This window comes from Channa argus, chromosome 2, assembly GCF_033026475.1.
Source record: "Channa argus isolate prfri chromosome 2, Channa argus male v1.0, whole genome shotgun sequence".
In the NCBI taxonomy this organism is placed as follows: domain Eukaryota; kingdom Metazoa; phylum Chordata; class Actinopteri; order Anabantiformes; family Channidae; genus Channa; species Channa argus.
In genome coordinates this window covers 9,468,065-9,494,068 of record NC_090198.1, presented here as the reverse complement: position 1 = coordinate 9,494,068, position 26,004 = coordinate 9,468,065, and the positions used below count along the sequence as shown (strand labels likewise).

The window sequence follows — 26,004 nt, the reverse complement described above, 5'->3', positions numbered from 1 at the left end:
CACACACACACACACACACACACACACACACACCAGTCATCAGAGCTACTCAGCATCATCATCACTTCACTTTCAGTCTACTAAATCTAATACTAAGTGAACAGGGGGCAGTGAGCATGCCAGTCATGATCAGCCTACTAACAGACTGGGCAGCAGGTTTGCAGACAAGACGTTTCAGATTTTAGAAATCTGTAGTAATAAGCAGCAGCTCCAAAGAGTTGGGTTTGTTCTAGGGAAAGTCTGAGGAAAGGTTAAATAAGAAAAGCCTAAATACCAATAAGAAAAAAAGAGAAAGTTTGTTCATTTTTGCATTTAATATCAATCAGAAGTAAATTCTGCACATTAATGATTTTAACTGAGATAATGCAAGAGCAAAACTGCAAGAGGTCAAGCTCGGCCCAGAGAATCAATGAAACAGATTGATGATCATGTTATGACCTTATTAACCAGATGAAGTAATCTACAACGAAAAAGTTTACTTTTGATAATAAAAGTAACAGCTAGCTACAGCAAAAACAGGATCTGTATTAAGATATGAATACACACTGCTTCATCTTAGACTCAAAGACAAAAGAGCAACTAAACTTGACTCAATGATAAATCAAAATGAGATAAAAATAAATCTATAATTTTAACAAACATTATTTAATTTTATGTGGATCTGAAATAAGAGGAACAAAAGTCATGTTTTTACCGTCTTTGTGACCTATGTGACCTGTGTAATTTACAGTGATTGAGAGGATGTTGCCATGTAGCTATGCTGATGTGAAACTCCTAGGGTTTGCCATTTATATGATCTGTGGTGCAACTGACAGTTGCAAAACATCGCTGGCGTTGCTTCACATGTAGTCAATCACGTCAGTGTTTTGCTGGTGCTGAGTGGTGTTTCTCTGTGTTGGTGACAAATGAGTGTGGCCCGTCCCATTGCTGACAGCCGCCCTAGAGCTGCGATGCTATCTTCAGCTCTTCAGCCTGCTTCTACAATTACAACTGGCTCTTTGGCCACAGGGCCTCCAACACCAGCATGCACTCAGGAACCTGGGACACATACACTCTGAAAAGCTTTACACACGTCTATTCATTTGTGAAAACAGGCTCAAAGACACTTTTACATGTGTTTTTATTCTTGCAGACATAAACACAAGAATGCAGAATGAGTCTAAAAAACAAAAAGCGTTTGCAAAACGGATCTTCACCGTGAGCGTTGGGGTCAGATTTCCTTACTTCTAAATAAATCAAACTGCCTTTCACTGACGTGGATAGACTATATTATTCAACAAAATAACCTAATCATTCTAAACAGTCTTTGCACAATGAATATAAAAACATTTCTTTATTTCATTAAATTACACTAGACTCACCCCACAGCCTTATAGTCACACACCAAAACATTTGACTGGGATATGACCCCAAACTGATACCTCTCCTCATAACACACCTGGTTATTTTATCTCCCTCTGAACCTATTGTTAGCCTAATTGAGGGTGGCTTGGCTGATTGGCTGGCGACTGACCTCGGTCACAACAATGCATACCTGTGCTTCTCACCACTGCAGTGTAATTGTCTCTTCAAGTAAGGCCTTTTTCCAGTCGGCCCCTGAGGGGAGAGCACTCCACACTCATCCATCACTCAGTCACTCAGCCACTAAAGGAAGTAGTTAACATGGGCGACCTCTGGGATGGCGGCCCACTGTTGGTAGGGGGTGAAGAGTTGAGTTTTTGGAGAGACATACAGAACATTAGCCATCACTTCATCACAGGGAGTGACATCGCTCAGTCAATTAATCCATCAATCAATCCATCATAGAAACTGTTTGCTCTGCTAACACAACCAGCTCCTTTGAAGTTTAGAGAAAACAGAGTGCATGAAGAAAAAAACAGATGTACATATCTCTTAAACAGATGTTTAAAGAATGTTAAAAATGTTATCCAGATGATGACTCTAAATGAAACATTAAAATCATCCAATTCATTGCGAGGTTCATAGCAAACCATCTCATAGTTAAACAGTAGACCAACCAACAAACACTTGCCATCCGTAGAGCCGTGACAGTGGAAAGCCAAATACTGTTGGCTCGTAGAACATTACCAAGAATTTATTCTTAAAAGTTCTGGATGCGACCCTGTGACTTGCAATTTAAACTGCCCTTTAACAAAACGCAAAGGCTCTCACACCGACGTCCTTCTACTGAAAGGTATTATTATCTATCAATGATCTACACAACTCAATAAGGGATCTCTGATGATATCCTACATAACTATAGGAAGACAGTGGCCACTATAAAACGCTTCACTGGCTGTGGCCTTTCTGTGAGGAGTTTGCATGGTCTCCCCTTCCTCTATGTTCCTCCCACAGTCAAAGACATTTGTGTTACGTTAATTGGTGACTGGTGATTCTTTCTTTTATTAATTTTTTTCCCATCATCTATTTGTGGGTCAAAGGTCAAGTAAAAAAAAAAAAGTAAAAAGAAATACATTCAACATTTAAAGTGAACACAGACACATACTATCTTGTCATATGTGCGTTATACAACAGGACTTGACAAAAAAATGACAAGAGGACTAAGAAAAACAGAGGGACACAGGTTGTTGGATAAAACACTGTATTTTTTTTAATTTACTGCCATTCCTATTGCTTCAGACAGACAAGCTGTGGCGCAGGGAGCACAGAGAGATTCAAACAAGTCAACGCTACTGCCAATCTACAAACAAATCTCTCTGACAACAACAAACAACAGAGGCGCAGCAAAAGAAGAAGCAAGAAGAACAGCATTTGGCAACCATTAACATCTTGGAAAAGACTTCAGAAGTAAAAAAAGGAGTGCATTCTGCATTTTTAATAGTAAACAGCGTTTCTACTTCATCATGAACTAGATAGAGAAAGAAATCAAACGAGGAGGGCTGCTACACTGCTTTGACGTCGGCCCCCTTTTCCACCCTTTTTAGCTTTTTTGAAAGTGGATTTCTCTCGCTGTCTCGGATGGCCTGCAGCATTACAGGGGAATGTGGTGCTCTACACACTTTAAGAGTAATTAAAAGCGATTGAACAGCTGTAATTATGAGAAACGGCGGTTGTGTTCCGGGTCATTCTATCAGTGCTGCCTTTCATCAGAGCAGAGGCAAAAGGGGCCCTGCTGCTCGTCTCTGTTTCTCCATGTGCACATCTTCAAGAACAAACAACTAGCAGGCTGCCCACAGGCACGCACACACACACTCACACAAACACACACACTATCACATTCATTCATACACACCCAGCTTCATGTAGACAAGTGGGAGAATGAACATGCACTTGCAGATAAACACACAGGCCAATGAGTGATCACATGTATATTCACACAAGTAAATGTACACATACAAACACACATTCACACATCAGTATGGCACAAGCACACCATCACACTGTAAACACCAAACAACACATTCTTCATGCTCTTCACTGGGTCACATTCATAACTTTCTTATCCTAATCTTTCTTTGGTCTCTCCGGGCTCATTCCACAGCAGAACACAAGAAAAAGGGGCTACACTGTACAGAAGTGAAGAATGCAATACCATGTGAGCGAAGTGAGGTTTTTTTTTCCTTTCTATACTGTATTATAACACTGTGTGACAAATAGAAAGCATATATGTATGTACTGTACTGTGACTACTGAGAATGAGTCAATCCATTGATAAAAGCATGATTGGGTTACATGAGATTAAGTGACAGATTACACTGAAATAATAAATAGTAACACAATGTATGCTAACACTGAAATGCAGGTTCCACTTATGTTTTGTTAGACCATTGTGACACTACTAGCTTGTTGCTAAGCTTGCATTGTTAGCATGTTACTGAAGCACTATTCTGGTTCTATGGTGGTGGTCTTGTTTCCTTCCAGCCAAATCCAGGCTAAGGTGGCTTTGATGCCAGGGTCGGATGGGGTAGTGGAGGGTGGAGTAGGGGGAGGATGTGGATGCTCCAGTCAAAACGAAAGGGATCTTGGTAGGATTACAATGGAGCTGTCTTCAGTGGTCTGTCCCCTCAGCTGATGTGGGGGGTGAGGGCATTCAGAAAAGCTGGTGGGTTTTCTTGTCCTTCTTTTTTATTTCATGTATCCATACTTCACATCCTGTTGGAGAAAGAAAAGAAATGTGTACCAAATCTTATGACTGGACACAAATTCACATAAATAATTGTGAATTTTTTGTCAGCCACTTTCTACAAAAAATTCAGAATTATTTAGCGTTTTGTTTATCAAACTTCTTTCAGGGCTGCCCAGTTGTCCCAAGTTGCCATTTAGTTTTCTTTTAATAATGTGGGGCTTGGTGTACACAACATGTAGATTTCTACATTTCTTATTTGATTTCTCATACATTTGTCTTACTTACATGCTGAGTCTGTGTAAATTTAAGCAGGAATAAGCAACTTATTATTCATATTACAATAATAAATTAAGTCATTAAGTCAAGGGTAAGTGACCAGGCAAGTGAACCACCTGTGACTGGATGCATGCTGCCTGGGCTATAAATGTATCTAATTTGAGCACATTTACACACTTCTATATTGTGGGCTCACCGCCAGAGCAGTGACTCCACTCTGTTGATGATGTCAGCCAGGTCAAAGGGCAATGGCATGCTGGGGTCATCCACACCCCAGAAAGGTCGGTCCACTGGAGCCTCCTGGGGCGGTAATGTCTGGGCCAGACTCGAGTGGCACCTGAGGCGACAAGACACAGAAACAAGCGCACCCATTAACTCCTGCCTCCCATTAGCATCAGGACACACGTCTCATGTCGCTCTCAAGAATATCAGCCAGTCTTTATAATCTTGATATTTTGACAATAATAAGACTGTTTCAAAATTTCTATATTTATATAATATGAGATATTTGTGTCTATTATCACTGCAAATGCAGAGGATGTTCAAAAGCCCAGCATGTTGCATTTGATGCCCACAGACAATAACCAGTTATCAATGATAAAAGTGAGACTGTAGCAGGTGGCAATAAAGTGAGATTTTTTTATTTGGTCTGTCTGTATTGACTGTTGAAAGGTTTAAAGGGTTCAGTCCAAGAAATGTGAGGTTGTTTGATCAGAGGCATGTGTGTGTGTCATCCCTAAAACATACAGTGGGTGTGTCTGACCAGCAGGCAGTTGGCTCGTGTGTTTCCTTTCTGTTTTATGACTCCTAATAATACTGTCCCCAATTAGCGCCTCCAGGATATGAGGAAATAAGAGTGTCTGTGAGTACAAATAAAACTATGAGGGATTTTATTGTTCTTGTTACTATGTTCTTCTTTTCCATATATTTTGGGGTCACTGGACTTACTGAGTGTTGTGCAATTTCTAATTTCCTGCTTTTACAATTCTTTAAAAACTTTAGAGCCAGTAAAGGTAAAAGTGAATGGTAGAAAATCTATTGTCAGAAAAAAACGAAAAACAGTTTCGAAAACCATAAATAAGCTGTAACAGTATCAAGCTGACAAGAAACCATATCGTGTATCATGATTAATGCCCCATTCATTTCACACACACACACACACACACACACACACACACACACACACACACACACACACACACACACACACGCACACGCACACACACAGGCACCCACAGCAGGATGCTTTCACGAGAACATCACTCTCTGTTGCTGCAATCATGACAACACAGTGAGAAATCAAGCCTTTCCATGTCACTTTGTGAATTTTATATGATTAATAATATGGGTTAGTTGTAATTTCTACAGTGTTTGGAACCCCCATAGACCTTAGCCACATCTTTTGTCAGACCAGTGTAAATATTTACTGCGGTGACTTGGTGTTACTCTCTGCTGTCATTGTAAATCTGCACTCCCTCTGCTTCTTGACAGACGAGAGTGACCCCTTGACCTGGAGGTGCATAAGGGAGAGGTGGTGGATGGCATTTGTATGGTGTGTGTGTAGCATGTGTGCTTGTCAGTGGTGGCCCCAGAATTTCCATCACACGGCCAGTAATACTCCCCACTCAGTCATTATGCCAGGCTCTGTCAGATCCCTTTACCCCCTCTACATCCTAAAAAAACCCTCAAACGGTCCCTCATACACATGACCGCCACCAGCTTGTGGCCAGTGACTGAAGGACGACATAGAGAGCCACAGAGAGGAATACAGGGGTCGGTTATGGATGAGATAAGGGGATGTTAAAGTTGTCAGGGGACAGCTGGGGGCTTCCACAATTTGTGGTTATATATTTTCATGGGAGCCTCTTAATGTTTGACTGGCTCTTGGCCTAAGTGCTGCATTTTGGTGCGGTTAGTCCTTTAAAGAGCTGCTGCATTATGGTGGTGAGGAGCAGCATTAACATCCACTGTTCCAATATATCTTCTTGGCTCTGGATCAGGGCCTGATAATAGCATCTGTTAACATGCACTAAGTACCATTATGTAGCACATCACTTCATAAATAATACGATTAGACGACCTTGGGGCTTTGCGACAAGCCGTGTGTTTAAATGTTCTCATCATTTATTTAGGGTGCGAATTAAAGGAAGCGCCACTTCAGAGGAGGAGGAGGAGGAGGAGAAGGAGGACATGGCTGGCATACATATCCTTAGAGTGTGTGAGAGAGACCAGACAGCACACACAGACACACACTTTGGTTCTGCTGACATCAGCTTGAGGCCACCGTAGGCCAAGGGAACCCAGGCCTTTGATTTGGTCTGATTAAGTATTCATTCAGTAGAGCTATGAGAGAAAACACTTTCGTCTCTTCTGCTGCCCCGACTGATAATGAAAGGCTACATACCGTAAAAACTTGACCAGATGCCTTCAACAGAGCTGCTTAACTTATCTGACAAGGGGTCTTGGAACATTAGCTTGCAAATAGAAGCCTCCTGGTTTACCAGAGATATAAAAGATATCAAGATTGGAAGACTATCAAAGATAATATAGAGAAGGTAATTCAGCACACACTTTTACACAATCTACCGCTGTTCACAAAGTACCGTCCCTTGACTGCTAAAATGGAACCAAACAAAAAGTCAATATCAAGCGGGGTGCCTTAAGCTCTCCAGGGCTCTTGCTAGGAATTCAGTGTAAGCCACAGTGGCGTGCAAACGAGGTTCACCAAAAGACATTCCCATGGCAGAACAGCCCACCTTAAAGTTAAGGTCAAAGACAAAGAGGTGTGTCGAGGGGGGGAGGTTGAACAGAGAGAGAAAATGTGTTTGTGAGTCCAAGCTGTTCCAATGGATTAACCCCAGACAGATATGGGCCTAACTATCCCATCTGGCACTCGGTCAAGAGAGATTGGCAATACAATCACTCATTTCAATTTGCCCCGAAACCTTATAGCCTACCAGGCCCCCGCTCAAATGGTATGCTAATGTGAAAGGTATCTAGGATTCTATCGCCTCTATTCCACAGAGGCCTTCCCCTCCATGCAGCACAGTGCACTTGAACTGCGGATGGGGTGGGAGCTCTACAGCTCTCGCTGTAATAAGGGCCGGAGACCCCTTTGCGCTCAAACTAACCACTTTAGCTAAAGTGAGTGTTAATTATAGACAGGCAAAGCAGTCAATAAAAGGTTAATGTAAAAGTCAAAGGATAAATTCCTTTAAGCATTGCATCATTCCACCATCTCCGCGACCAACACATTGCTCGCAGGTCTCCTAATCAATACGTTTTACTGTAATGCGCTCCCCATCGATTTCCTCCCCTCTCCTCCATGGTCCTGGCTCCATTGCTTGGTTAAAGAAAGGAAGGGAATGGAAAGAGAGAGAGTGAGAAAGGTAGGGGCTGGAGAGAGAAAGAAAAACGAGCGAATAAAATGATTAACCTCGGTTTCACTTTGTTGTTTCACTCTTTGTGTCTCGCTCTAAAAGGCCTGTTAGAAGTGTGCAGGGTGGTCCAGTATTATCGCTGTCATCACTACCATCACAGTCATCAGTATCATCAGAACACTCAATCTGTGGCTAGTGTGTAATTGTGTAGCAGTACACTCAAGAAGGGACATACATTAAAAGGCCCTGTGCTCTTAACAGGATGGAAATCTGCCTAATAGACAACATCAGTGCTTCCGACTAATGCAATTACACTGATAAATGCACAATTGTGTCAGGCCAAGTGAAAAAGAACCCAGAGAAGGCAGATAGGAGACAATACGTATTGCATTATTGCTACAGGAGGTCATTTGTAACCACAAGGGAATAGGCAGCTTGGACTGCGTGATGCAGGACATCATCTTACTGGAAGGGAGAAGCAATGCTGTACTGATGGAAAGCTTTTTGGAAAAGATTTACAGAGTCTGTGATATCTTTTTAAAACTCTATGAGGTTCAAATGTTTTTTGCAAATGCAAGAGTCAAGCTGATGCAATAAAGAGAAAAATGTGTGCTTAAATGTTCAATATGAATATCATCTTATCTAACCCAGTCCAGCAAGGTCCACAGAACAGGCTTTACACATTTTATTTATGAAATATGTTAATTACAGGTTCATAGACAAAACAAACATGTGCAGTGCTATGAACTATGAGCCGTGCCCTATGGATTAGCTAAACTAAAACCAAAAACAAAGGTTGTCTAAATACATAATTAAGCAGAACATAAATCAATCATCCGTGTCAGTTTCAAGCGGTATTTTATGCCTGTGCTGATTAAGGGAAGGAAAAATACCTTAGATCACCTGCTTCCTTGTGCCCTACCTTCGCTTCATCTAAGTCTCTAGCAATGCTGTGCAGGTGTGAATTTTATGGTTTTGGCAACTTGAATGTCTGATAGCTCAGAATGCAATCAAACAAGTCATGAAAAAGCAGGCATGTTTCTCATAAATCAGGCCGCCCTGAAGCAAAGGTATGCAATCACATCCCAAACAGAGAGAAGAAAGAAAGAAGTTTAGAATCCATGTACAATGGCACACACACTGTGTATATGCAGTGTTGTGCAATAAATGACGGGATTGACCACATCTGTCTCAGAATGTCCTGCAGTTATTTAATGGGTGGGACAGAGGGAGAAAGATAGCAGGTATCAATCTGCTGTATTTTGCAATATGTATGTTCAGGCGTTCAGAACAAGGCCCAACCTATGAAGTGTCAAGCTTTGGATCTTGTCCTGTACCACCCAAGCTGCCAAAGGTCCTCCTCTCAGGGCTTTTCTCCTTCGAGCATGAACAGATCAGATCCCCACCCGCTATCCCAACTCCCATTATCGCAATCACTGCCACATTCAGCAATAAATGTAAAGCGCTGCAGAATGAGAGCCAGCCAGCCAGAAAGAATAGGCAGGGCTGCATTTTAACCATTTCCTCAGGATCAATCAAATGCTATTGTGTCTGCAGGCAGCTGCTGACTGTACACTTTGTGAATGTGTGAGGTGGGCAATTGTGGAGAAAGAAACTGAGAGAGAAGGAGGGGGCGTCATCAAATGCATGACATATGTTCCTTTCATTTTGATTCCCTCTAAGGAGCCCAGGCTAATAAAACTAACATCTGATGCACTCCTTTTCCCTTTAATTAATGGTTGTCGAAACCACGCTAAAATGCATTAGCAAGAGCGGGGGTAAGAGATGAGGTGGGTGTTTCAAGGGGCTTTCAACAATCCCCCACCCCGCAGCTCATGTGCCACCATGACTTTGCTGCCGCTGGGAACAATGATTCTGTTAAGGAGCACGGGTACCTTTGGGTGGGGCTGGCCCTTCCGCAGACTTTGTGAGGTCTGTCTCTTGCCAGCTGCGGTCTAGGCTGCTCATTAAACCACATGAAACAAATAAGTCTCATTACTGGCATCTTTAGCAAGTTGGGAATGCTTTCATTAAGTCCATGTAGTTGGAGTTAGTTGGAGTCTAAGGCTGAGACAGAGAGGTTTATTGTAGCTGCACATCCCCTGCCTGAGTGTTTGATTCGGTTTTGCTGACTGCTCCATCTAGAGCAGTGCGAACCTGATGCAACAGAAAAACATACACAAAGGTTGGTAGCTCCTAAATAGCCTTAATAATTTGAGGCAATAAAACACTATTGTAGGTCTGGCAGCGCAAAGCAGACAAGCCCCTGAAGTACAGCTCCTTCTCTCAAAAACCAGGTGGACGTCCATTAGGTGCTTAACAGCGTAACAAATTACACTACACCCTGGCCTGCTCCTTCTCCTCCTCAGGCTATGGGATGGAATGTGGCCTAATGTCAACACAGGCTCAAAATTTACGAGCAGACAACTATTGTTCAAATGCAATCAGTTCCCAATAAAAAAGAGGCAGGAAAAGGACAAACAGATAGGGCCCTCCTGGCCATTTACTCTTCCGACAAACGGTGTAGAGACAGATCACCCCCTAAGGCTCTGGACTGTGTTAGTGTGTGTATATGGCTGAGAAAGAATAAAGGAGTCAGAGAGAGAGAGAGAGTGAGTGTAAATGTAGGTGTTTGAGTGAGATAGTTACTGTGTGTGTGTGTGTGTGTGTGTGTGTGTGTGTGTGTGTGTGTATGTGTGCTCAAGGTTGAGCAAGGAGGAACGAAGGTGGCTGTGGCTTTTGGCCACTTAGCCACTTCTGCCAGGCTACAGTTCAACAGCAGTGCATTTTTGGCGGAGAAGGGAGAACTTAGCAGCAGCTTTAGTCGGCCCTGGTGTTTTTTGGTTTTCAAAAAAAATTTAAAATAAAAATGCTATTGACATGTTAATCCCACAACCTTATGTGTATGTTAGTTAGCTTTTGAAATGGCCAACAAAGTTAAGTTCAAAGTGGAGTCCAAACTGTGCAACAAAACAGCAAACACGATTATGCCAAACCGATGGACACGTAGTGAATGACACAAATGGGATGCCACCAACCCCCTCCAAAATTTGCTCCACTAAAAAAACAAAAATGCCACCACATGAGGCATAAAAATGACATATCCAGCTAGAGATTTGGCAAAGAAGATAGTCAATTAAAAACTTTCACAATGAAAATTGAGCTGTTATCACTTGGATGATAGAAGAATATGGAAAACTATAAAGCCAAAACCCACAAATGAGAAATATCATACATGAGAAGAAGAATCGAGGATCTGCAAGAGTGAATGAAGGACCACTGAATACGACCACTATAAAAACTGGTGGAATCTTTGTATGAAACGTATTAAAAATAAGCCATGGAAAAACACAAGAGCTAACGTGATTAGTCTACTGTTCAATGGTCAGGTCTGGCCCATGAAATGGATACTGTCCACTGGCTTGGAAAGACGGAGGAGAACCATACCAGGTAGATCATCATAAAGTTAAATAAAAAAACAGACAAGAGATGAGAAATGGGCAAAAAAAATCAACTGTCTGCAAAGATGCTTGTCTCCACATCTGAAGATCAAACCAAGGATGACACACTGGTGAGAGAGAGACCATAATAAATAAAGCCAGAGATCAGGGAAAAAGGTCATACTTCTTTGAACCTTAAGGCTTCAATGACCATAAGCAGATATTTGCTAAAGACTGAGAGAAACAATAAGTACCAAATGCCATCTATGGACGGGGAAATTACAGATGGTGAGGAAAACAAAAACAACATTCAAGCACATTTAAATGGAAGTTCATTTCTTCTTTTGTGAGTTACAAGGACTTCAGTTTTTTTCCACTCTTCTATGATTTCTTTAATATTTAAACATCTTATTAAAGATATCTCCTAGGCTTACTGAAATATAATTTAGAAATGTTGTTTTGTTTTTGTAAAAGACAAAGAGCTCCCTGCATACACCTGCAAGATGACACCCACTTTTTGCAAATTTAGTGGAGAGACAAAATATTTTTTGCCATAGTTCTAATGGGGAGCAGGGAGTTGCGATTTAGTTTCAACAACAGATGTTAAATCCAAACATGATAGTGTTGGTCACATTATTCGCAGTGCTTAATACACAGTAATACTTGTACAGTAAGTTATACTAAGGACTACGATTTCCACATGAAACGGTGTGCTGTTATTATAAGCTGAGCGCCACCTACAGACGATACACTGTTGAGGCCAACACTTTGAATGCCTACATCTATGAGGGCAATTTTGTAATATAAGCAAACATTTACATGCAAAACAATGATAAAAAGGTTAAAAGGTTCGTCTCCCAAAAAAATCAGTGGCAGTATTAATGAGCTTAAAGCTCAGTACCCAACTGATGGAAAAATAATTGGGGGAGATTTTATTTTTACCCCTTATAAATGTTGACAGATATACAAGCGACCAAAAGAAGCTTCCTCTGTAGCAGGGGCCACGTTCAGCCTTAGAGACAGGTTGAGGCACTGAAACCTCCAGAAAGAGTTTGGAGTAGAGCCCTTCATGTTGAAAGGAGCCAATTGAAGTGGTGTGGGCATCTCATAAGAATGCTTCCTGGGTGTCTCGTATTGGAGGTCTTCCAGGCACTTCCAGCTGGTAGGAGACCCTGGGGGTAGACCCAGAACATGCTTGAGAGATTATGCATCTCATCTGGTCTCAGAATCCTGGTATCAGAATCTGGTCTCACGCCTCAGAATCCCGCTGAAGGATGGATAGATAAATAGAACGTCAACTTTGTTAGATTTAGTAATGCAAACGCTCTCATAGATATCTGGAGAGAGACTGACCACAACCAGAAGCAATTTTCTTCGGTTAAAACAAGCAGTGTCCAGACGGACCTCGGGCTGATCACTGCACCCCTGGTTAACTTGGTTTATGATGGGTTTATGGCGTAAGTAAGTCGTCTGCCCCTTATTAGACCACTATCTTATGCCATATGTCTATTGCCTCTTGACATAGTCAAACAATATTGTATCACATTATACTGTATATGGTGATAATATTACCAACTTTCAAAAAAGTAAGACTATTTCAAATTTAGGGTTAGATAATTTTCCATTAAGTGGGTTGTTGGTTAAGGCCTGCAGTGAAGAAAAGGTCAATAGGTTTTCATAGTTTATTCTATTTATTGGTTTATTTATTGGTTCAATTATTTCTACGACTCAATATGGATTTCTAAAACATAGATCCATTTATAATAATATTTGACAAGTATTAGATCGTTTTTTAACTATAAACATAATTTTCAAAGATGGATAATGCTCCTGGACTTTTACAGTATATAGCTTTTGAAGTTGTAGGGCAAAGTGTGTTTTTCAAACTTTAGAAATGTTGGATTTCAGTCGGGTTTATTGCTCTGAACAAGATGTTAGATAAGGACCTAAACAACGTAGTTCCTCTCCCTTTTGGCACCTCGAACAGATTTGTAGTTAGTTATGGGATCTGTCAACACTGTCCTTTAAGTCCAAGTTTATTTATTTTGGATCCTGAGGTGTTCTCTCTCTACATACATACATAAAAAAACATATTTAACTCTTAAAAGACAATAAATTTGAATAAATATGTTTCTATTTGTACCAGAAAGTAGCATAATGGTGTAATTAAGGCTATCCTTTTTGTTTTATTTTATTTGATGAAAAGATCAATGCCATGTTATTTCCTGGTCCATGTATTACAAAGCATTACAATCGCTAATTACAGCCTTGATGACAAAAGAGGTAATAATAAGGTAATTAGAGGTACACCTAGCATGGAATGTTTTTCCAGTCCCATTAGAAGAATGTACCTCCTACAAGAAGGTTAAATGCTAAAACTGAAATTTTAAATATTAGGACATATCATATTTACAATTAACTCTCTCTCAAAAGCCAAAAAAAATAACAATATGTATCCGAGTAATTAATTCCTTCATCATAACTTTTATATCAACTTTAATAATAGCACTATGTCCACCACTGATGTTAAAACCTTAGGGAACATCTTCTAAAGCTGTAAACAATCTGCACCTTTAACTAAACCTAAAAAACTAAATTGTGTATATGTGGGTAAACCCCTCTGGCACTTTTATTTGTATTTGTCAGTAAGAAGTCATGTTTTCAGTTGTTACTGAAAAGTACACTATACTCAATTTAGATGCCTGTTTGAACTGATGTTTTTAATAAAGTATAAAATGAAAAGTTTAACAGAAGCAGCTAGGTTCAAGAAAAATTTGGGTAAAAAAAAAAAGCCTTGAGCAACTCAAGGACAACACCAGACAGCGAGGGATGCCTAGCTCAACATAACAACCCTCTCTTCTCGTCACAAACAAGTCACACGTGGCAAAATACCAGAGTGAAACATTTTGATATATACAGGCAAAACTAATTAGAGTTGATTCTGAGGAGACACTGAAGTTTTTCCTGATGACGCTGTTTATTTATAAAGCCCAGGAGAGCAAATGGAGCCATAACAGGACTTGATGGTGAGGGTAAAGAGGTTACAAGCCTGCGAATGATTGCACTTTTTCAGAGTGCGGTGTTTGAAGGCTGTAAATCTGCTGTTGGGGAATCAGGAAGAGGGTTACTGTGGCGTGGGGAGCACTAACTCTTGGTTTTCCAGGGCAATGGGATGTCATTGCTGTGAAAAGTTGTTTTTCTGAGTGTGTTCTTGTAAAACGATAATTTTTAACCATAATCCCTCCCATCTATCGCGTGCCCCCTCCCTCCCGGCCACGCATCAGGTCCTTGTGGGCATCGTCTGAATGGTGCAATAAAGCTGGTGATTGATGAGTCTTGCCTCAACAGCTATACAGCAGGAGCCATTGGGCGACACCTGACCCCAGAGTTCGATCCAACATGGGCACAATTCCCACCTGTCTTCAGGTCTTTAGTCTATTGTAACCTCAATTGGCTGGTTACAAGTCATCTATGTAGCTTCAGGGAATGTGGTGTTAAGTTCTGAAGCCTTTGTGTAAAACTAAACTGGGAGATAGACTCTTCAAACTGTTACAGATATAGCATTTCACAAACAGGCATAATAAAACGGAATTGGCTGTTCCCTTTAAACAAAGTATTAAAGGAAACAGAAGGACATTCTCCTCTTTGAATAAATATAAAGTAAAGTTTGAACTGCATAAAGAACGTCATCTCTTTGTTGACTTATCTTGTCATGATGAGCTCACATAATGGGCTTAGCAGCCAGTGATAGTTAACACACCCCATCATAAATCTTCAACCCTGGGATTTGGGCAGGTCTAAGCATAGGATGTAATATGACTACTAACAACCATTATCAAAATTAGAATAATATTAATGAGAAAAATGTTTTTAGAATTGGTAACTGGATATTTAGAAATGTTTGAAGTTACAAAAACACCCACATCTGTTGTGTAGACAAAAATACCTGTAATAATGAAACTTTCAGATAATTTCAGATAATAAAATGTAACAGGCAGATGATTGATGATGATGATTGTCATCACAATACTTTCCGTGCTTTTGAAATTTAGATGGTTTCATTCTTTACTAACCTCTGTATGAACAAACAAAGGAGTGGCACTCAGTGGCATTTACAATAAGTCAACAAATAAACCTACAATTACTCATTCTGTTTACAGCACAGGATTAACAAACTCCATAAAATGTCTAACTGGTACAGTAACTTTTTGTATGAGTTGAACTTTCCCAGATGCTTTTTAAAATTTTGGTAAACTAACCAATGAAAAATTCCCAAACTCAGTGAAGCTTCAGAGAAGCCTGCGTGTAGTATTTATAACATAGTAATGTGAGTGTATGCGCATTCATGCGTACACATATGTATGCTGTGAGTCCATGCCAGAGAAGTGCTTTCCGCCAGGTGTTTGAACTTCTGCATCACCTGGTGCTCCTGCTGCGTGAACACGAGTTTTGTTTCACCCTATTAAGTAAATAGTGTAATTAAAGGGCTTCTGCATTTAAAACGCTGTGAACAGCCAGCAATTTGTTTGGAAGAGCAGCCAGGCCAGGCCCTGAGGTGCTGCACTGAACAGGATGCAAAGAGTACACACAGCGAGCCAGGGAACGCAGTATAATGGTATCTGTGTGGGTGTGTGTGAGTACATAACAACCTGTCTATGCAAATTAGTTGGTGCATGTGTTTGTGTAGGTGTGTGTGTAAATCACTCATTTAAAGATGTTCTGGGCGTTGAAAATAAAGTTATTTGTGGTCTAACAGGTACTCCATAGTGTTCTGTTTGTAGTCACAACATCAGGACTTGCAATGCAATAACTGTAATACCAGCATAACTGAGGAGTGTGTTTTCTAGAACCCAGCCCTCTGTCTACAGTGCCACAGGCATTGGTCGTATTAATACTGATGTGAGTAAAGAACAGGGTGGTTTTCATTGTTAAGTCAAGAAATAAATCAAAGTAAAAGGTGACACCGGGTTGGCTTGTTTGCTACAAGGAAAACAGTAAGACGAAAGTCAGAGGTTTTATAGAGGGTTATAAAAACTGGGGTTTACGACACATTTGCTAACGGAGATCAACTCTGTTCATTAGTTTCCCTATTAATTTTTTTTTTCTCTCTACAAACATGCCCACTCTGCACTACCTACCCAAAGAGGATTCTTACTAAATTCTCCACCGTTACTGCTGATCCAGGGTCAGCTGTGGGGAGTAAAAGAGGGATAACCTCTTTCTAAGTCCCACAGAACCCCAGATGGCTGTGCAGAAGCTCTGATCCAAAAGCTAGCTTACAACTCAATCACTGTGGCCACATCTCCAAGTCCACAGTTTAACCCCCTATGATGTCAGCCAAGGTCACAGATGCACACTTGAGAGGCAAAAAGAGCCAGGAGTGAAGTGCTGCCAGAGGCGAAGGAATTAGATCCGGGCTGAGTGGCCCTCATCTGGCTAAGCCTGGTAAGCAGCAAGACTAACAGGCTGAAGCATGGTGGTTTGGGTTTGCAGACACACACACACACAAATGCTTGCACACAAATGAGCGCACACATAAACAAGGGGGTAAACACACTTACATAGTCATACACACATGCGTGCACACACACAGACACACACGGAAGGACTCCGAGGGCTACAGATGGTGTGCCCCGGGCGTGGTGACTGGGGCTCTGAATGAGCGGGTTTTATATCCACTGTGGAAGCTGCCACGATGCAAAGGGCTCAGAGGTTGGGGAGGAAGACAAAGAACAGCGGAAGGAGCACATGAGGGGAAGGGACAAGTGGGGAGGGGGACCTAACTCCTTTCCCCACATGGGGGCTCCTAACTTTTTTCGTTCAACATCAACATGTCACTGTCCATTCATTCCCTTGCCCTACTGTCCATGTCATACATAAGTGTTTCTCCCAATGCAAGCACAAACACCCCACAAACACACAACCACTAACATACGAACGCACACTCTGGGAGCCAGCGGCCACTTCAGCGGTAATTCCGCCTGACTTCCGCTGTCTGACTGGCAGGAGACAGGGAGGGTGAGGACAACAAGCTGTGAATACGGGAAGAGACAGAAAATCATTGAGAACCTTGCCTTTATGAATCTTTGATGAGAGAGAGTGGGGGTTGGCGGGGCTTTGCCTCTGGTTAAAACAGAGCATTGCTTGTGTAGCGTGTGTACGACTGCCAACAGAGGTTGAGATAAACAGGGCCTGGACCAGAACCAGACAACTGCAAACCCCACAGTCGGGAACATTTGTTTCTGCAATTAGTCCCTGTCCTCTCTGCTCATGTTGCAGGTAACTAGTATTGGTTGCTAGCAAAACACCAACAGCTATGAGTTCCTAGAAGCCCAGTGAGGGGTAGTCGGTTGAAATATACCCAGAGTTTGTTGTGCGAAACTTAAAGGCATCTTTCATATTTAATTATGCAGGTCCACAGATTTACCACAAATGAATCAATCAATCAATCAATCAATCAATCAATCCATCAATCAAACTGAAACACTTCAAGAATTAATGTCACAAACTGCACGGTTGCATGTCATCTCCCAGTATTATCACGATATCCTGTAGTACATTCTTGTTGATTAGTTTTACCTTTTGAATGTGGTTGTGTTTCTTTTTATTCAGATTGTTTGTCTTCTTTTGTAACTGCACTGTAAAAAAATGTGGACTTGACATATGACATATGAGCAGTCAGAACAATTGAATTCTTTGTAGATGCCTGTTCCCTTCAGCCAAATTTTGCGGGCAGCTATAAACCTGGAATGCATTTTGTTTATTATGGCCGACATTGCCGGTAATAGCAATAATTTCTCATCTGACAGAAGACCAGTTTAAAATGTACTAACAAGTGTGGCATTTTGCCATGATAAATGACATGAAACTAAGTGTAAGAAGAAAAAGAAAGAATATGACAAACTGGCATTGTGTTGTCATACACTGCAGTTCTTTAATTAACAATAATAAAACATGTTGCAATGTCTTGTAAGGACACACTAGCTTGCAATTATAGCGTGGGAAGTTGTATTACGCCCACACCCTGATGGTGTTCCTTCTTTCACTGTTCATTGTTTTACCTTCACACCTGTTCTCATTTCGGACACATAAAAAGCTGATGATGACTCATAGGAGGTTGTTTTAATTAAAAATACAAGACACGTTACAACAACTCTTCCTCACATCTCAGAAACTGCTTTTTAATAGATGTCAAGCAGGTGCCAATTTTCTTCTTAACATGAATTGGATTATTTTATGAAACAAGTAGAGCAGCATAGTAGCTGTATCTCATCTGCCACCTGTGACAGCTCCGGATTCAGTGCTCCAGGAAGCTCGGCTCATGTTAATGTGTCACCAATGAGGCCTTTTGAAGCCTCGATTCATCCCATCTGTCAGTGAGAACAGGTAATGCTGACTGACTTCCGATCACATGTAAACTTGGCAAAGAGATGAACTGTCGCAAGCTGATCAAAAGTTGATCTGACTTCCATCTACATCTGTCAGGTTCAAACTTTACACTTCACTACACATGTTATTCACATAGAGCAAACTTCAAGCACATTTTGAAGGTGCTGTTCGGACAAATCTACCTTAGTCCTGAATTAACACAGCATTTCTAAAATTTAATTCTTCCACCTGAGACAATGCCTCAGGATGAGACCAAGAAGAAGCATTCCAGCTTTGGGTAGGGTCAGTTACAGGGTATAAGAGTGAATATAACACTGCCCCTCGATGTTTCATGCATGTTTTGGGCAACAAAGTCTAGGTAATATGGGGGGAGGGGTCGCTAGAAAAAGACATGCCACATAAGCAATGTCACTAACATCAAATGGAGCCTGTGTCCAGCCTTTGTTTGCAGGCAAAGGAGGTGAAAAGAGCAGTACTTAGCAGAGTAGCTAACCTGTGGTCTTATCTGCTGGACAAATCAATAGCTCTGTCTGAGAGCAGAGCAGAGTGTGCTGTGGGGAAGCTAGAGGGGCTACCCCTGGCCTGCTGCCCCCCGGGCCCCTCCTGGGGGTTACCTGCCTGTCTCTTCATACTCCATCTCTTCTGCCTCATTGCTCCCAACCTGCGACTACTTGATCACACACACACACACACACACACACACAAGCCCATACACTATACTTTGATACAAGCTTGCTGTTACATCCCTGTGACATCCTGTAACAACTCCTATTTTAAGTGCAACAGGGACCCAGCTTATCTAAAATGTTTATAATGCAGGCGCAGCACACCATTTCTCCCAAAAGCCAGTAGTACATGGACCACAATGTGGACAAGCTACAAATGGTTTCCCATTGTAGTGGTCTTTCACACCAGATGAGACAGGAGGCCAAACCTAATGCACAACAGTACACCTCCCCCCACGTGACCCAAGAACTCTGGAGAAAACATAGTAAAAAGTAAAGACTAAAAAGAGCCCTCTATCAAACTGCAAAAGTCAAATTCGCTAAAAAGCAGACACCCTTTCCTCGTCTTTCTTCCACTTTCTCTGCCTACTTACTTTCAATCACAGTTTACATCACAGAACAAGAAGTGGAGGAATGGGAGGAGGTGAAACACAAGCCTGCTGCACAATGCACTTGTCTGGCAGCTGCTTGCGCTGACATTTGAGGCCATAGGGACATTGTTGAAAGAGCAGATGCTCAGTGATGTAGAGGCACAGGAACATGGCAAGTACACAAGTGGCTGAAGCAGAAAAAAATCTGCACAAACATATGACAGGAAAGAACAAGGGGAAAAAAACTGAAGATGGCAGGCTCATGCTGAGATGTGTTTGAGTGTAGAAGCATGGCCGCAAATACACAGCAGAGTGGACATGACATGCACATGCAGTAGGTGAAAGAAGACATCATGCAAACATTGGAATGGATGTAAAATATTAAAAACAAAAGTAGAATAACCCCAATGAAGATAGTCCAATAATCTAACAAGCAGAAAAATATATAGTATATGGAAACAACATAATTTATATAAATGTAATTAAAAATATGTATACACTCACTCAATGAAACACCCACTTCCACACTAGAGGCACAAATAAGGCTATATGTGTGATTAAAAACAAAGTCACACAATCGCTAGCCCCTGGGTGACAGCATGTCACTGGAACAATAGCAACGATCACTGATTTGAATTAACAGGGACAGACAAAATATGTTAAAGACGGAGTGAGGCCAAAAAGGTATGAGCAGACAGTGGAGAAAAAGAGACACAGCAAATCAGGAGGGATGTAAAGATGAGATGGGAGGAAAGCCGATGGAAACGAAAGGGAGAAACACAAGACATAGAATGCAAAACGAGAGGGGGTACAAAACAGGCAGCATCATGGTGCATCTCCGGCAGAGAGAAATTAGTTTCCGCAGAGGGCTGCAGGCAGCATTATGGAAATGGGTGGCTGGCAGCTTCTTTGGCTGATGGTAAACAGGATCTTGGTAAGGCATATAGCCTCTGGTGAGGCCCACAGAGCCTGGCATCATAGCACTGCCGTGTTGAACTGGAACACTCCCGCGATCCCTCCTTCTATCTGTCTGGTTCCTTTGCTCCAACCTGCCCAAACTCCACTCGTGAGTAATTTATGAAGCATGGTGGGGGCGGTTGCGGAAGCGGTACGCGCACATCCTGACACCAAATACACGACATGTTCCACATGTCTTCCCACGAAACTACAAAGAGCCCTTTTGTCTCTACAAAGAAAAAGAAACATTAAAAAGTAGTTGAGGCGTTCGAGTGCTTGCATCACTTGGTGAAAGACTTTGTGAACCAGGTGGTTAATCCCTGTTAAGAAGGTAAAGTCAATTTACAGCAGTATTTCTGCAATGGTTAGCTTACAGCCCAGATTAAGCTGTTCACTCAAGGAATGGGACATTATCTGGCAGCATTGTCATGGTTATCTGGCAGAACTGTCCTCTGGTTATGCAAAGGCACAGATGCAATACACTGCCAAGTGACCAAAAAAACATGAAAAGGCACAATCGGAGCACTGTTTTTCAATTTAATACCAGAGCTCAAACAGAACATCCATTAAAATCCCACCTCAATTTTTCTCTTACCTCATTAGCTATAAATCCCTTTCCTTGTCCCCAATTTATTCCCATATTCAAGTTGTCACATTTTGTGTGCATGTGTATTAGCCCCGTATGTCCAAGTGTAATTCACAGTAGCACATCTCTCCTCTTTCCTCTATCTAACAGCTGTAGCTTGCACAATTACGCCTGTATTATATATTTGCCATGCTGCAAAACAAAGTGCAGTGGTGTAATGTGAGGTCTTACACAAAAGTAAACAACTTCATCTTGTGTCTGAAATATGTGTCACTGCGATTGTGCAAAGCTGCCCATCGACACAGCCGTGTCGGGTTGAAGGAGCATCTCCTAATTAATGAGAGAGAGTGAGACTGAGAGAGAGTCAAAGACACAGAAACTCTCTCTTCCACAGTTCCTCTTCAAACAAATACTTCCTACGGGACTCCATTGTTTGGTCTGAGGCATCATGGGTAGCCTTATTTACAGATTTTAATTGCTCTGGTGATCTGTGGGTAAAACACCCTGTCGTAATCACCCCACAATAGAATTGTTACTCTTTCTGACAATTGTAATAAAATGCTCTACAGCATCCAAGGGAAAACGAAGAGGAAGGAACAGAGAAGGGCAGAGAGAGACACACAGATGGAAGAACAGAAAACAAGAAAAAAAGAAAAGAAAGAATAAATAAGGGAAAAATATTTTGGATGCAAATTTCCTCCGTGAGAGGAACTAATCCGAGCAGGCGGGAAGCAGGGATGAGGACGGGACTGTTGTCCAAGGAAATGACTGCTCTCCCACCTCAAAGTGACAACCATGAGAAGCTAACCGTTCCTGGACCTCCGAAGTGGAACCGCAGAGGAGACATGCGCTGCAACCATCACACAACAAATACACACCTACACGCACAGACGGATCGGGAATGAGGAGGTAGGTCACCAATAGGAAGAGATTAGTGTCACCTGGCAGAGGTATGAACATGGGACTGTCAACTGCAGCTGTCCCTCATCGGGGAGAAGCTGGCACAACTAACTGTGGTTTACGTCTCATACGGCTTTGAGAGAGGTGGTAACACAGTTTATGCTGGGGTTAAGACCAGAGGATTCTCTGCATCCGAAATTAAGGGCACTGTGCGAGGATGAAATTGCTTCATTTTGAATAGACAGATGCTGTTCACACACCGTGAATCTGACCAGGCCTGACCTATATTTATAGTTTTAACAATTCGTGATGTTTTTAATTTAAAGTTAATGTCTCTAATTGTAAACTTTCAACTTTTATGCAAACAATTTTTGGTATTTTTTTAGATGGTTGCTATTCAACTTTTGTAAGATTCTCTTACTATGACAAAATAAGAGAAATCATGTAGATTTTGGTACAGCAGTGAAAAGAATGAACACTGACACCCCACTGCAGTCTCTATTTCCAAGAGTAGCAGCTCCTCTACTCTGTGAAAAAGCCTCTCTTACTTAAGTGTGTCAAACTCTATCCCATTATTATTCCTGCTGATAAAGGTAATACAAACACCCTGTGCATCAAAGGTCCATGAAAAATTAAACAGCCAATCAGCTGGCAATTATTCTCTTTAATCTCCTAGAGGCAGCCAATGGGGATGTGCCTGCAGTGGTGGTGGCCTGGAAGGGATTCATGCCTTCGGTTGTGCACATTTCACAATCCGAACACTTACTTTGCATTATGCTCAGCACAGACTAAAATAAAGTACAGACAAACTTTCTAGAGTGTTTTACTTTTTCTTGTTTGTGAAAATACGCCATCTTTAGTAAAAGCCTGATAAATCAATTGGTCTTTGTCTCTCCTAGACTATAGATCGTTTCAACTGCACATGAAGACACCCTGTTTATGTTCCAATGGAACTGATCAATGGCTGAAACTGAAACAGCATGATGTGGTAGCATGGAGTTAAGAGCAGGTAACGTTTATTGTATTACCATCAGAGCCTCACACTATTGAATATGTGCCGCCGATCTTCGGTTATCAATAGCCTTTGTGAAAGTGTTTACTACTTATTGACATCTTTGTTATTGATTACAATAGATGCATATCAGCCGCTACAAAATCTGCTTATTACAGCTGCGATATAAAAACAGGAAATGAATAGTCTCAACTGTTTGGTGCTACAGGAAGCAGTGGTATAATTAGAAGATCCTGCTTTAAGAACTTGCATCTGAGTTGACCTACAAGACCAAAAGATTTAACACTAGAGGTATTGTCTCACTTGGTCCAGTGTCTCTGTGGCATTGCCTCAACACACAAGTTGGATTCCTGTCACTCCAGCCACTTCCAGGCTGTCCACACTATCCTCGCAAACACCAACTCCCTCCCTGCTCCAATCGATGGGTTTGTGGAGCCGCTCATTGACAATGATTTTCTCCTGATCCTAATTAGGGAAACACATCAGATACAAACGACATCTCAAATCAATCGACAAGTAGGATGGTGTGGGGACTGGGGCCATGTATAAAGACAACTTCTAGTTTTTTGTTTTTTTTTAACTAGCAGGAGTTAAGTCTTCAGTCTTAAATTTTAAGTAAACAGTTTAAAGCCTCATATGAAACATACACAGTCCCATGCCAAGGTTCTGACTGGATTGCAAATTAGTCAGAAACTTGCACAACATAATTAAAAAAAAGAGTTCCTAAATGGGATGATGAAATATAGATGGAGCGTGCTCCTATCCAATCCCTCTCTGTTACTTCTCTATCCTGTGTTCCTCCCTTTGCTCTTCATCTCCATTTTCCACTCCATCTCTTCCCTACACTGTGACGGTAAATGAATGGATGGTGGCGTAGAGGCAGAAACAGGCTGACAGACTCCTTAGCCGCATGGCTGAGTGTATAACTAGCAACATTAGTGAACACCTACACCCGAGGAGCCCATCAAAGGCAAGGGTATTTAGTGTGTCGTCTGGGGAAACTCACACAGACACACTTGCGCACAAATACACAAAGAGACACACCTGCGAGCCAAATGCTAATACACACGTGCTCATTTTATTGGCACATATGTGCATATTGACACTGCTGTACTCAAATATGTGTGTTCACAAAACAATATGTTGCAAAAGCTTTCGCAAACACATACAAAGACACACAAACACACATACCACTAACGGAGTCAATAGTGCTGATTTTCCTTGTCAGCTCCTCGCCAAGCACTGGTTTAAAGAGACATCAATCTGTGATGTCAGCACTTACCTAATGAACCCTTTCAGATCGATAGAAGCACTGGTCTGCTACACAACCTGCCTTCACTGCCTGGTCTGCTTTTATGTATACTCTTTTGGCATCCATGCCATGCCTGGCCGCAATGTGTCCAGGTGTGTGCATTCATGTGTGCAAGTTTGTTGATTAGACCAAGGGGAAAAAGTGTGCTGATGCTGTAATGCACCTCAAAGGCTTGTACCAGTGTTTGAGTAAATGTAATGGCACACCTATGCAGACACACATCATTGTATGATTTGTACTGTGTACTCCTAAAATAACATAAAATGAGGGGGTTGCATTGTGTAAACAGTTGGAACAACTGTCTATATTTGTCTTTATGAACACACGCCAAATAAAAAAAACACCTGGCCATAACTGGACCTGCTGTATACCTTCCCTTTTTTTCTTCCCAAATCCACGAGTTTATTGGCCGACTGTTGATGGCAATGGCTATGGAGGTGGCAGCAGCGTGAGCTGCAGTACAATTAGATTAGTTCCATTTCCTTTGATCGCCCTCACCCTGTCCCATCTTGCGAGTGACACTTCAAATGCAGAAGCCTTCCTGTGCCCCTTAATTGACCAGAATAAACATATTATATTGTGATAAGTGTCGCAATTGTAACAAATTGTACAGCGTGACTGACACAAATCATGGCATTAGCCTTGCCTCTCTTATCGCCGGCCTCCTCGTGCCTTTTCAATAAACAATCCTGTAGACGGAAAGAGAGAAAGGCAGAGCAAGAGAGAAAAGAAAGGAAAGAAGGAGGGATTGATGGTTGGTGAGGCGAATGGGAGCGCTGCGGCTGTGATCTAACGTTTACCCACTTAACCATTCAAAAAGTCATCTTCCTCCATCAGCGCCTCACTCGGCGCTGCATGAGAAACATTATCTTTCCACAGGAGCTATCATTCACAGATGGCTTCCCCTCCTCAGCAGCCTGCCACCACCCATTTCCAACACTGGTTATTGTGTAGATGTGAGTTTGTGTGTCTTTTAGTGTGTATGTATCTACTGATATGGGCACGTGAATAGTGTAAGTAGTTCGGATGAGAAGAAAGTAAAGAAAATGAAGACAACAAGAGAGAATAAATGCGTGTATAAGAATTTTCTTTGTTTTTTTGTTTTTAATCCATTGTTTTATGAGAGGCTTGGTGCTTAGAGATTTAAAGGGAGAGAGGAAAGAGAAGAAGATGACTACTGGAAGCATTGGAGTTGTGTGCGTGTGTGTGTGTGTGTGTGTTTGGGGGGGTGACGTGTTAATCAGTGAATCAGCGTCCATCCACTAATTTCTGCCAGCGTAAATAAGGCCCTCATCTCCTGCCGTCACATACGCTGGCTTTCCAGCCCATTAGGCCCGAGCAGGCTGGATGAGGCGGCCCACCGTTCGCTGGAGACTCATTTACGTGTCTATAGGCATCTGTGACTGGTGATAGGGAGCCCACGTGAAATTAATGGAAATATGGGTGCTGCCAGCCAGCCAGCTCTCCTGTGCCCATACACACACACACACAAACACACACACAAACACACACACACACACACACACACACACTGCCTCTCTTTACACAGACCAATCACCAGCATGTATG

General features: G+C 41.8%; 1 protein-coding gene across 4 annotated transcripts in view; it reads right to left on the bottom strand.

Moving 5' to 3' along the window:
- Nucleotides 1-658: 658 nt before the first annotated feature.
- Nucleotides 659-26,004, bottom strand: part of fto (FTO alpha-ketoglutarate dependent dioxygenase) — a 117,003-nt gene continuing 91,657 nt past the window's right edge. Inside the window, exons 9-10 of one of the 4 annotated variants that reach the window (XM_067495199.1) lie at nt 4,541-4,700; nt 659-4,113 (exon numbers count right to left, since the gene is read on the bottom strand). In XM_067495199.1, coding sequence (XP_067351300.1) covers nt 4,556-4,700 — 145 coding nt within the window. In that variant the 3' untranslated portion in view covers nt 659-4,113; nt 4,541-4,555. Of the gene's footprint in view, nt 4,114-4,540; nt 4,701-12,125; nt 12,451-26,004 lie in introns of those variants that run through there. The other 3 variants (XM_067495201.1, XM_067495198.1, XR_010912347.1) reach the window with 3 other exon arrangements.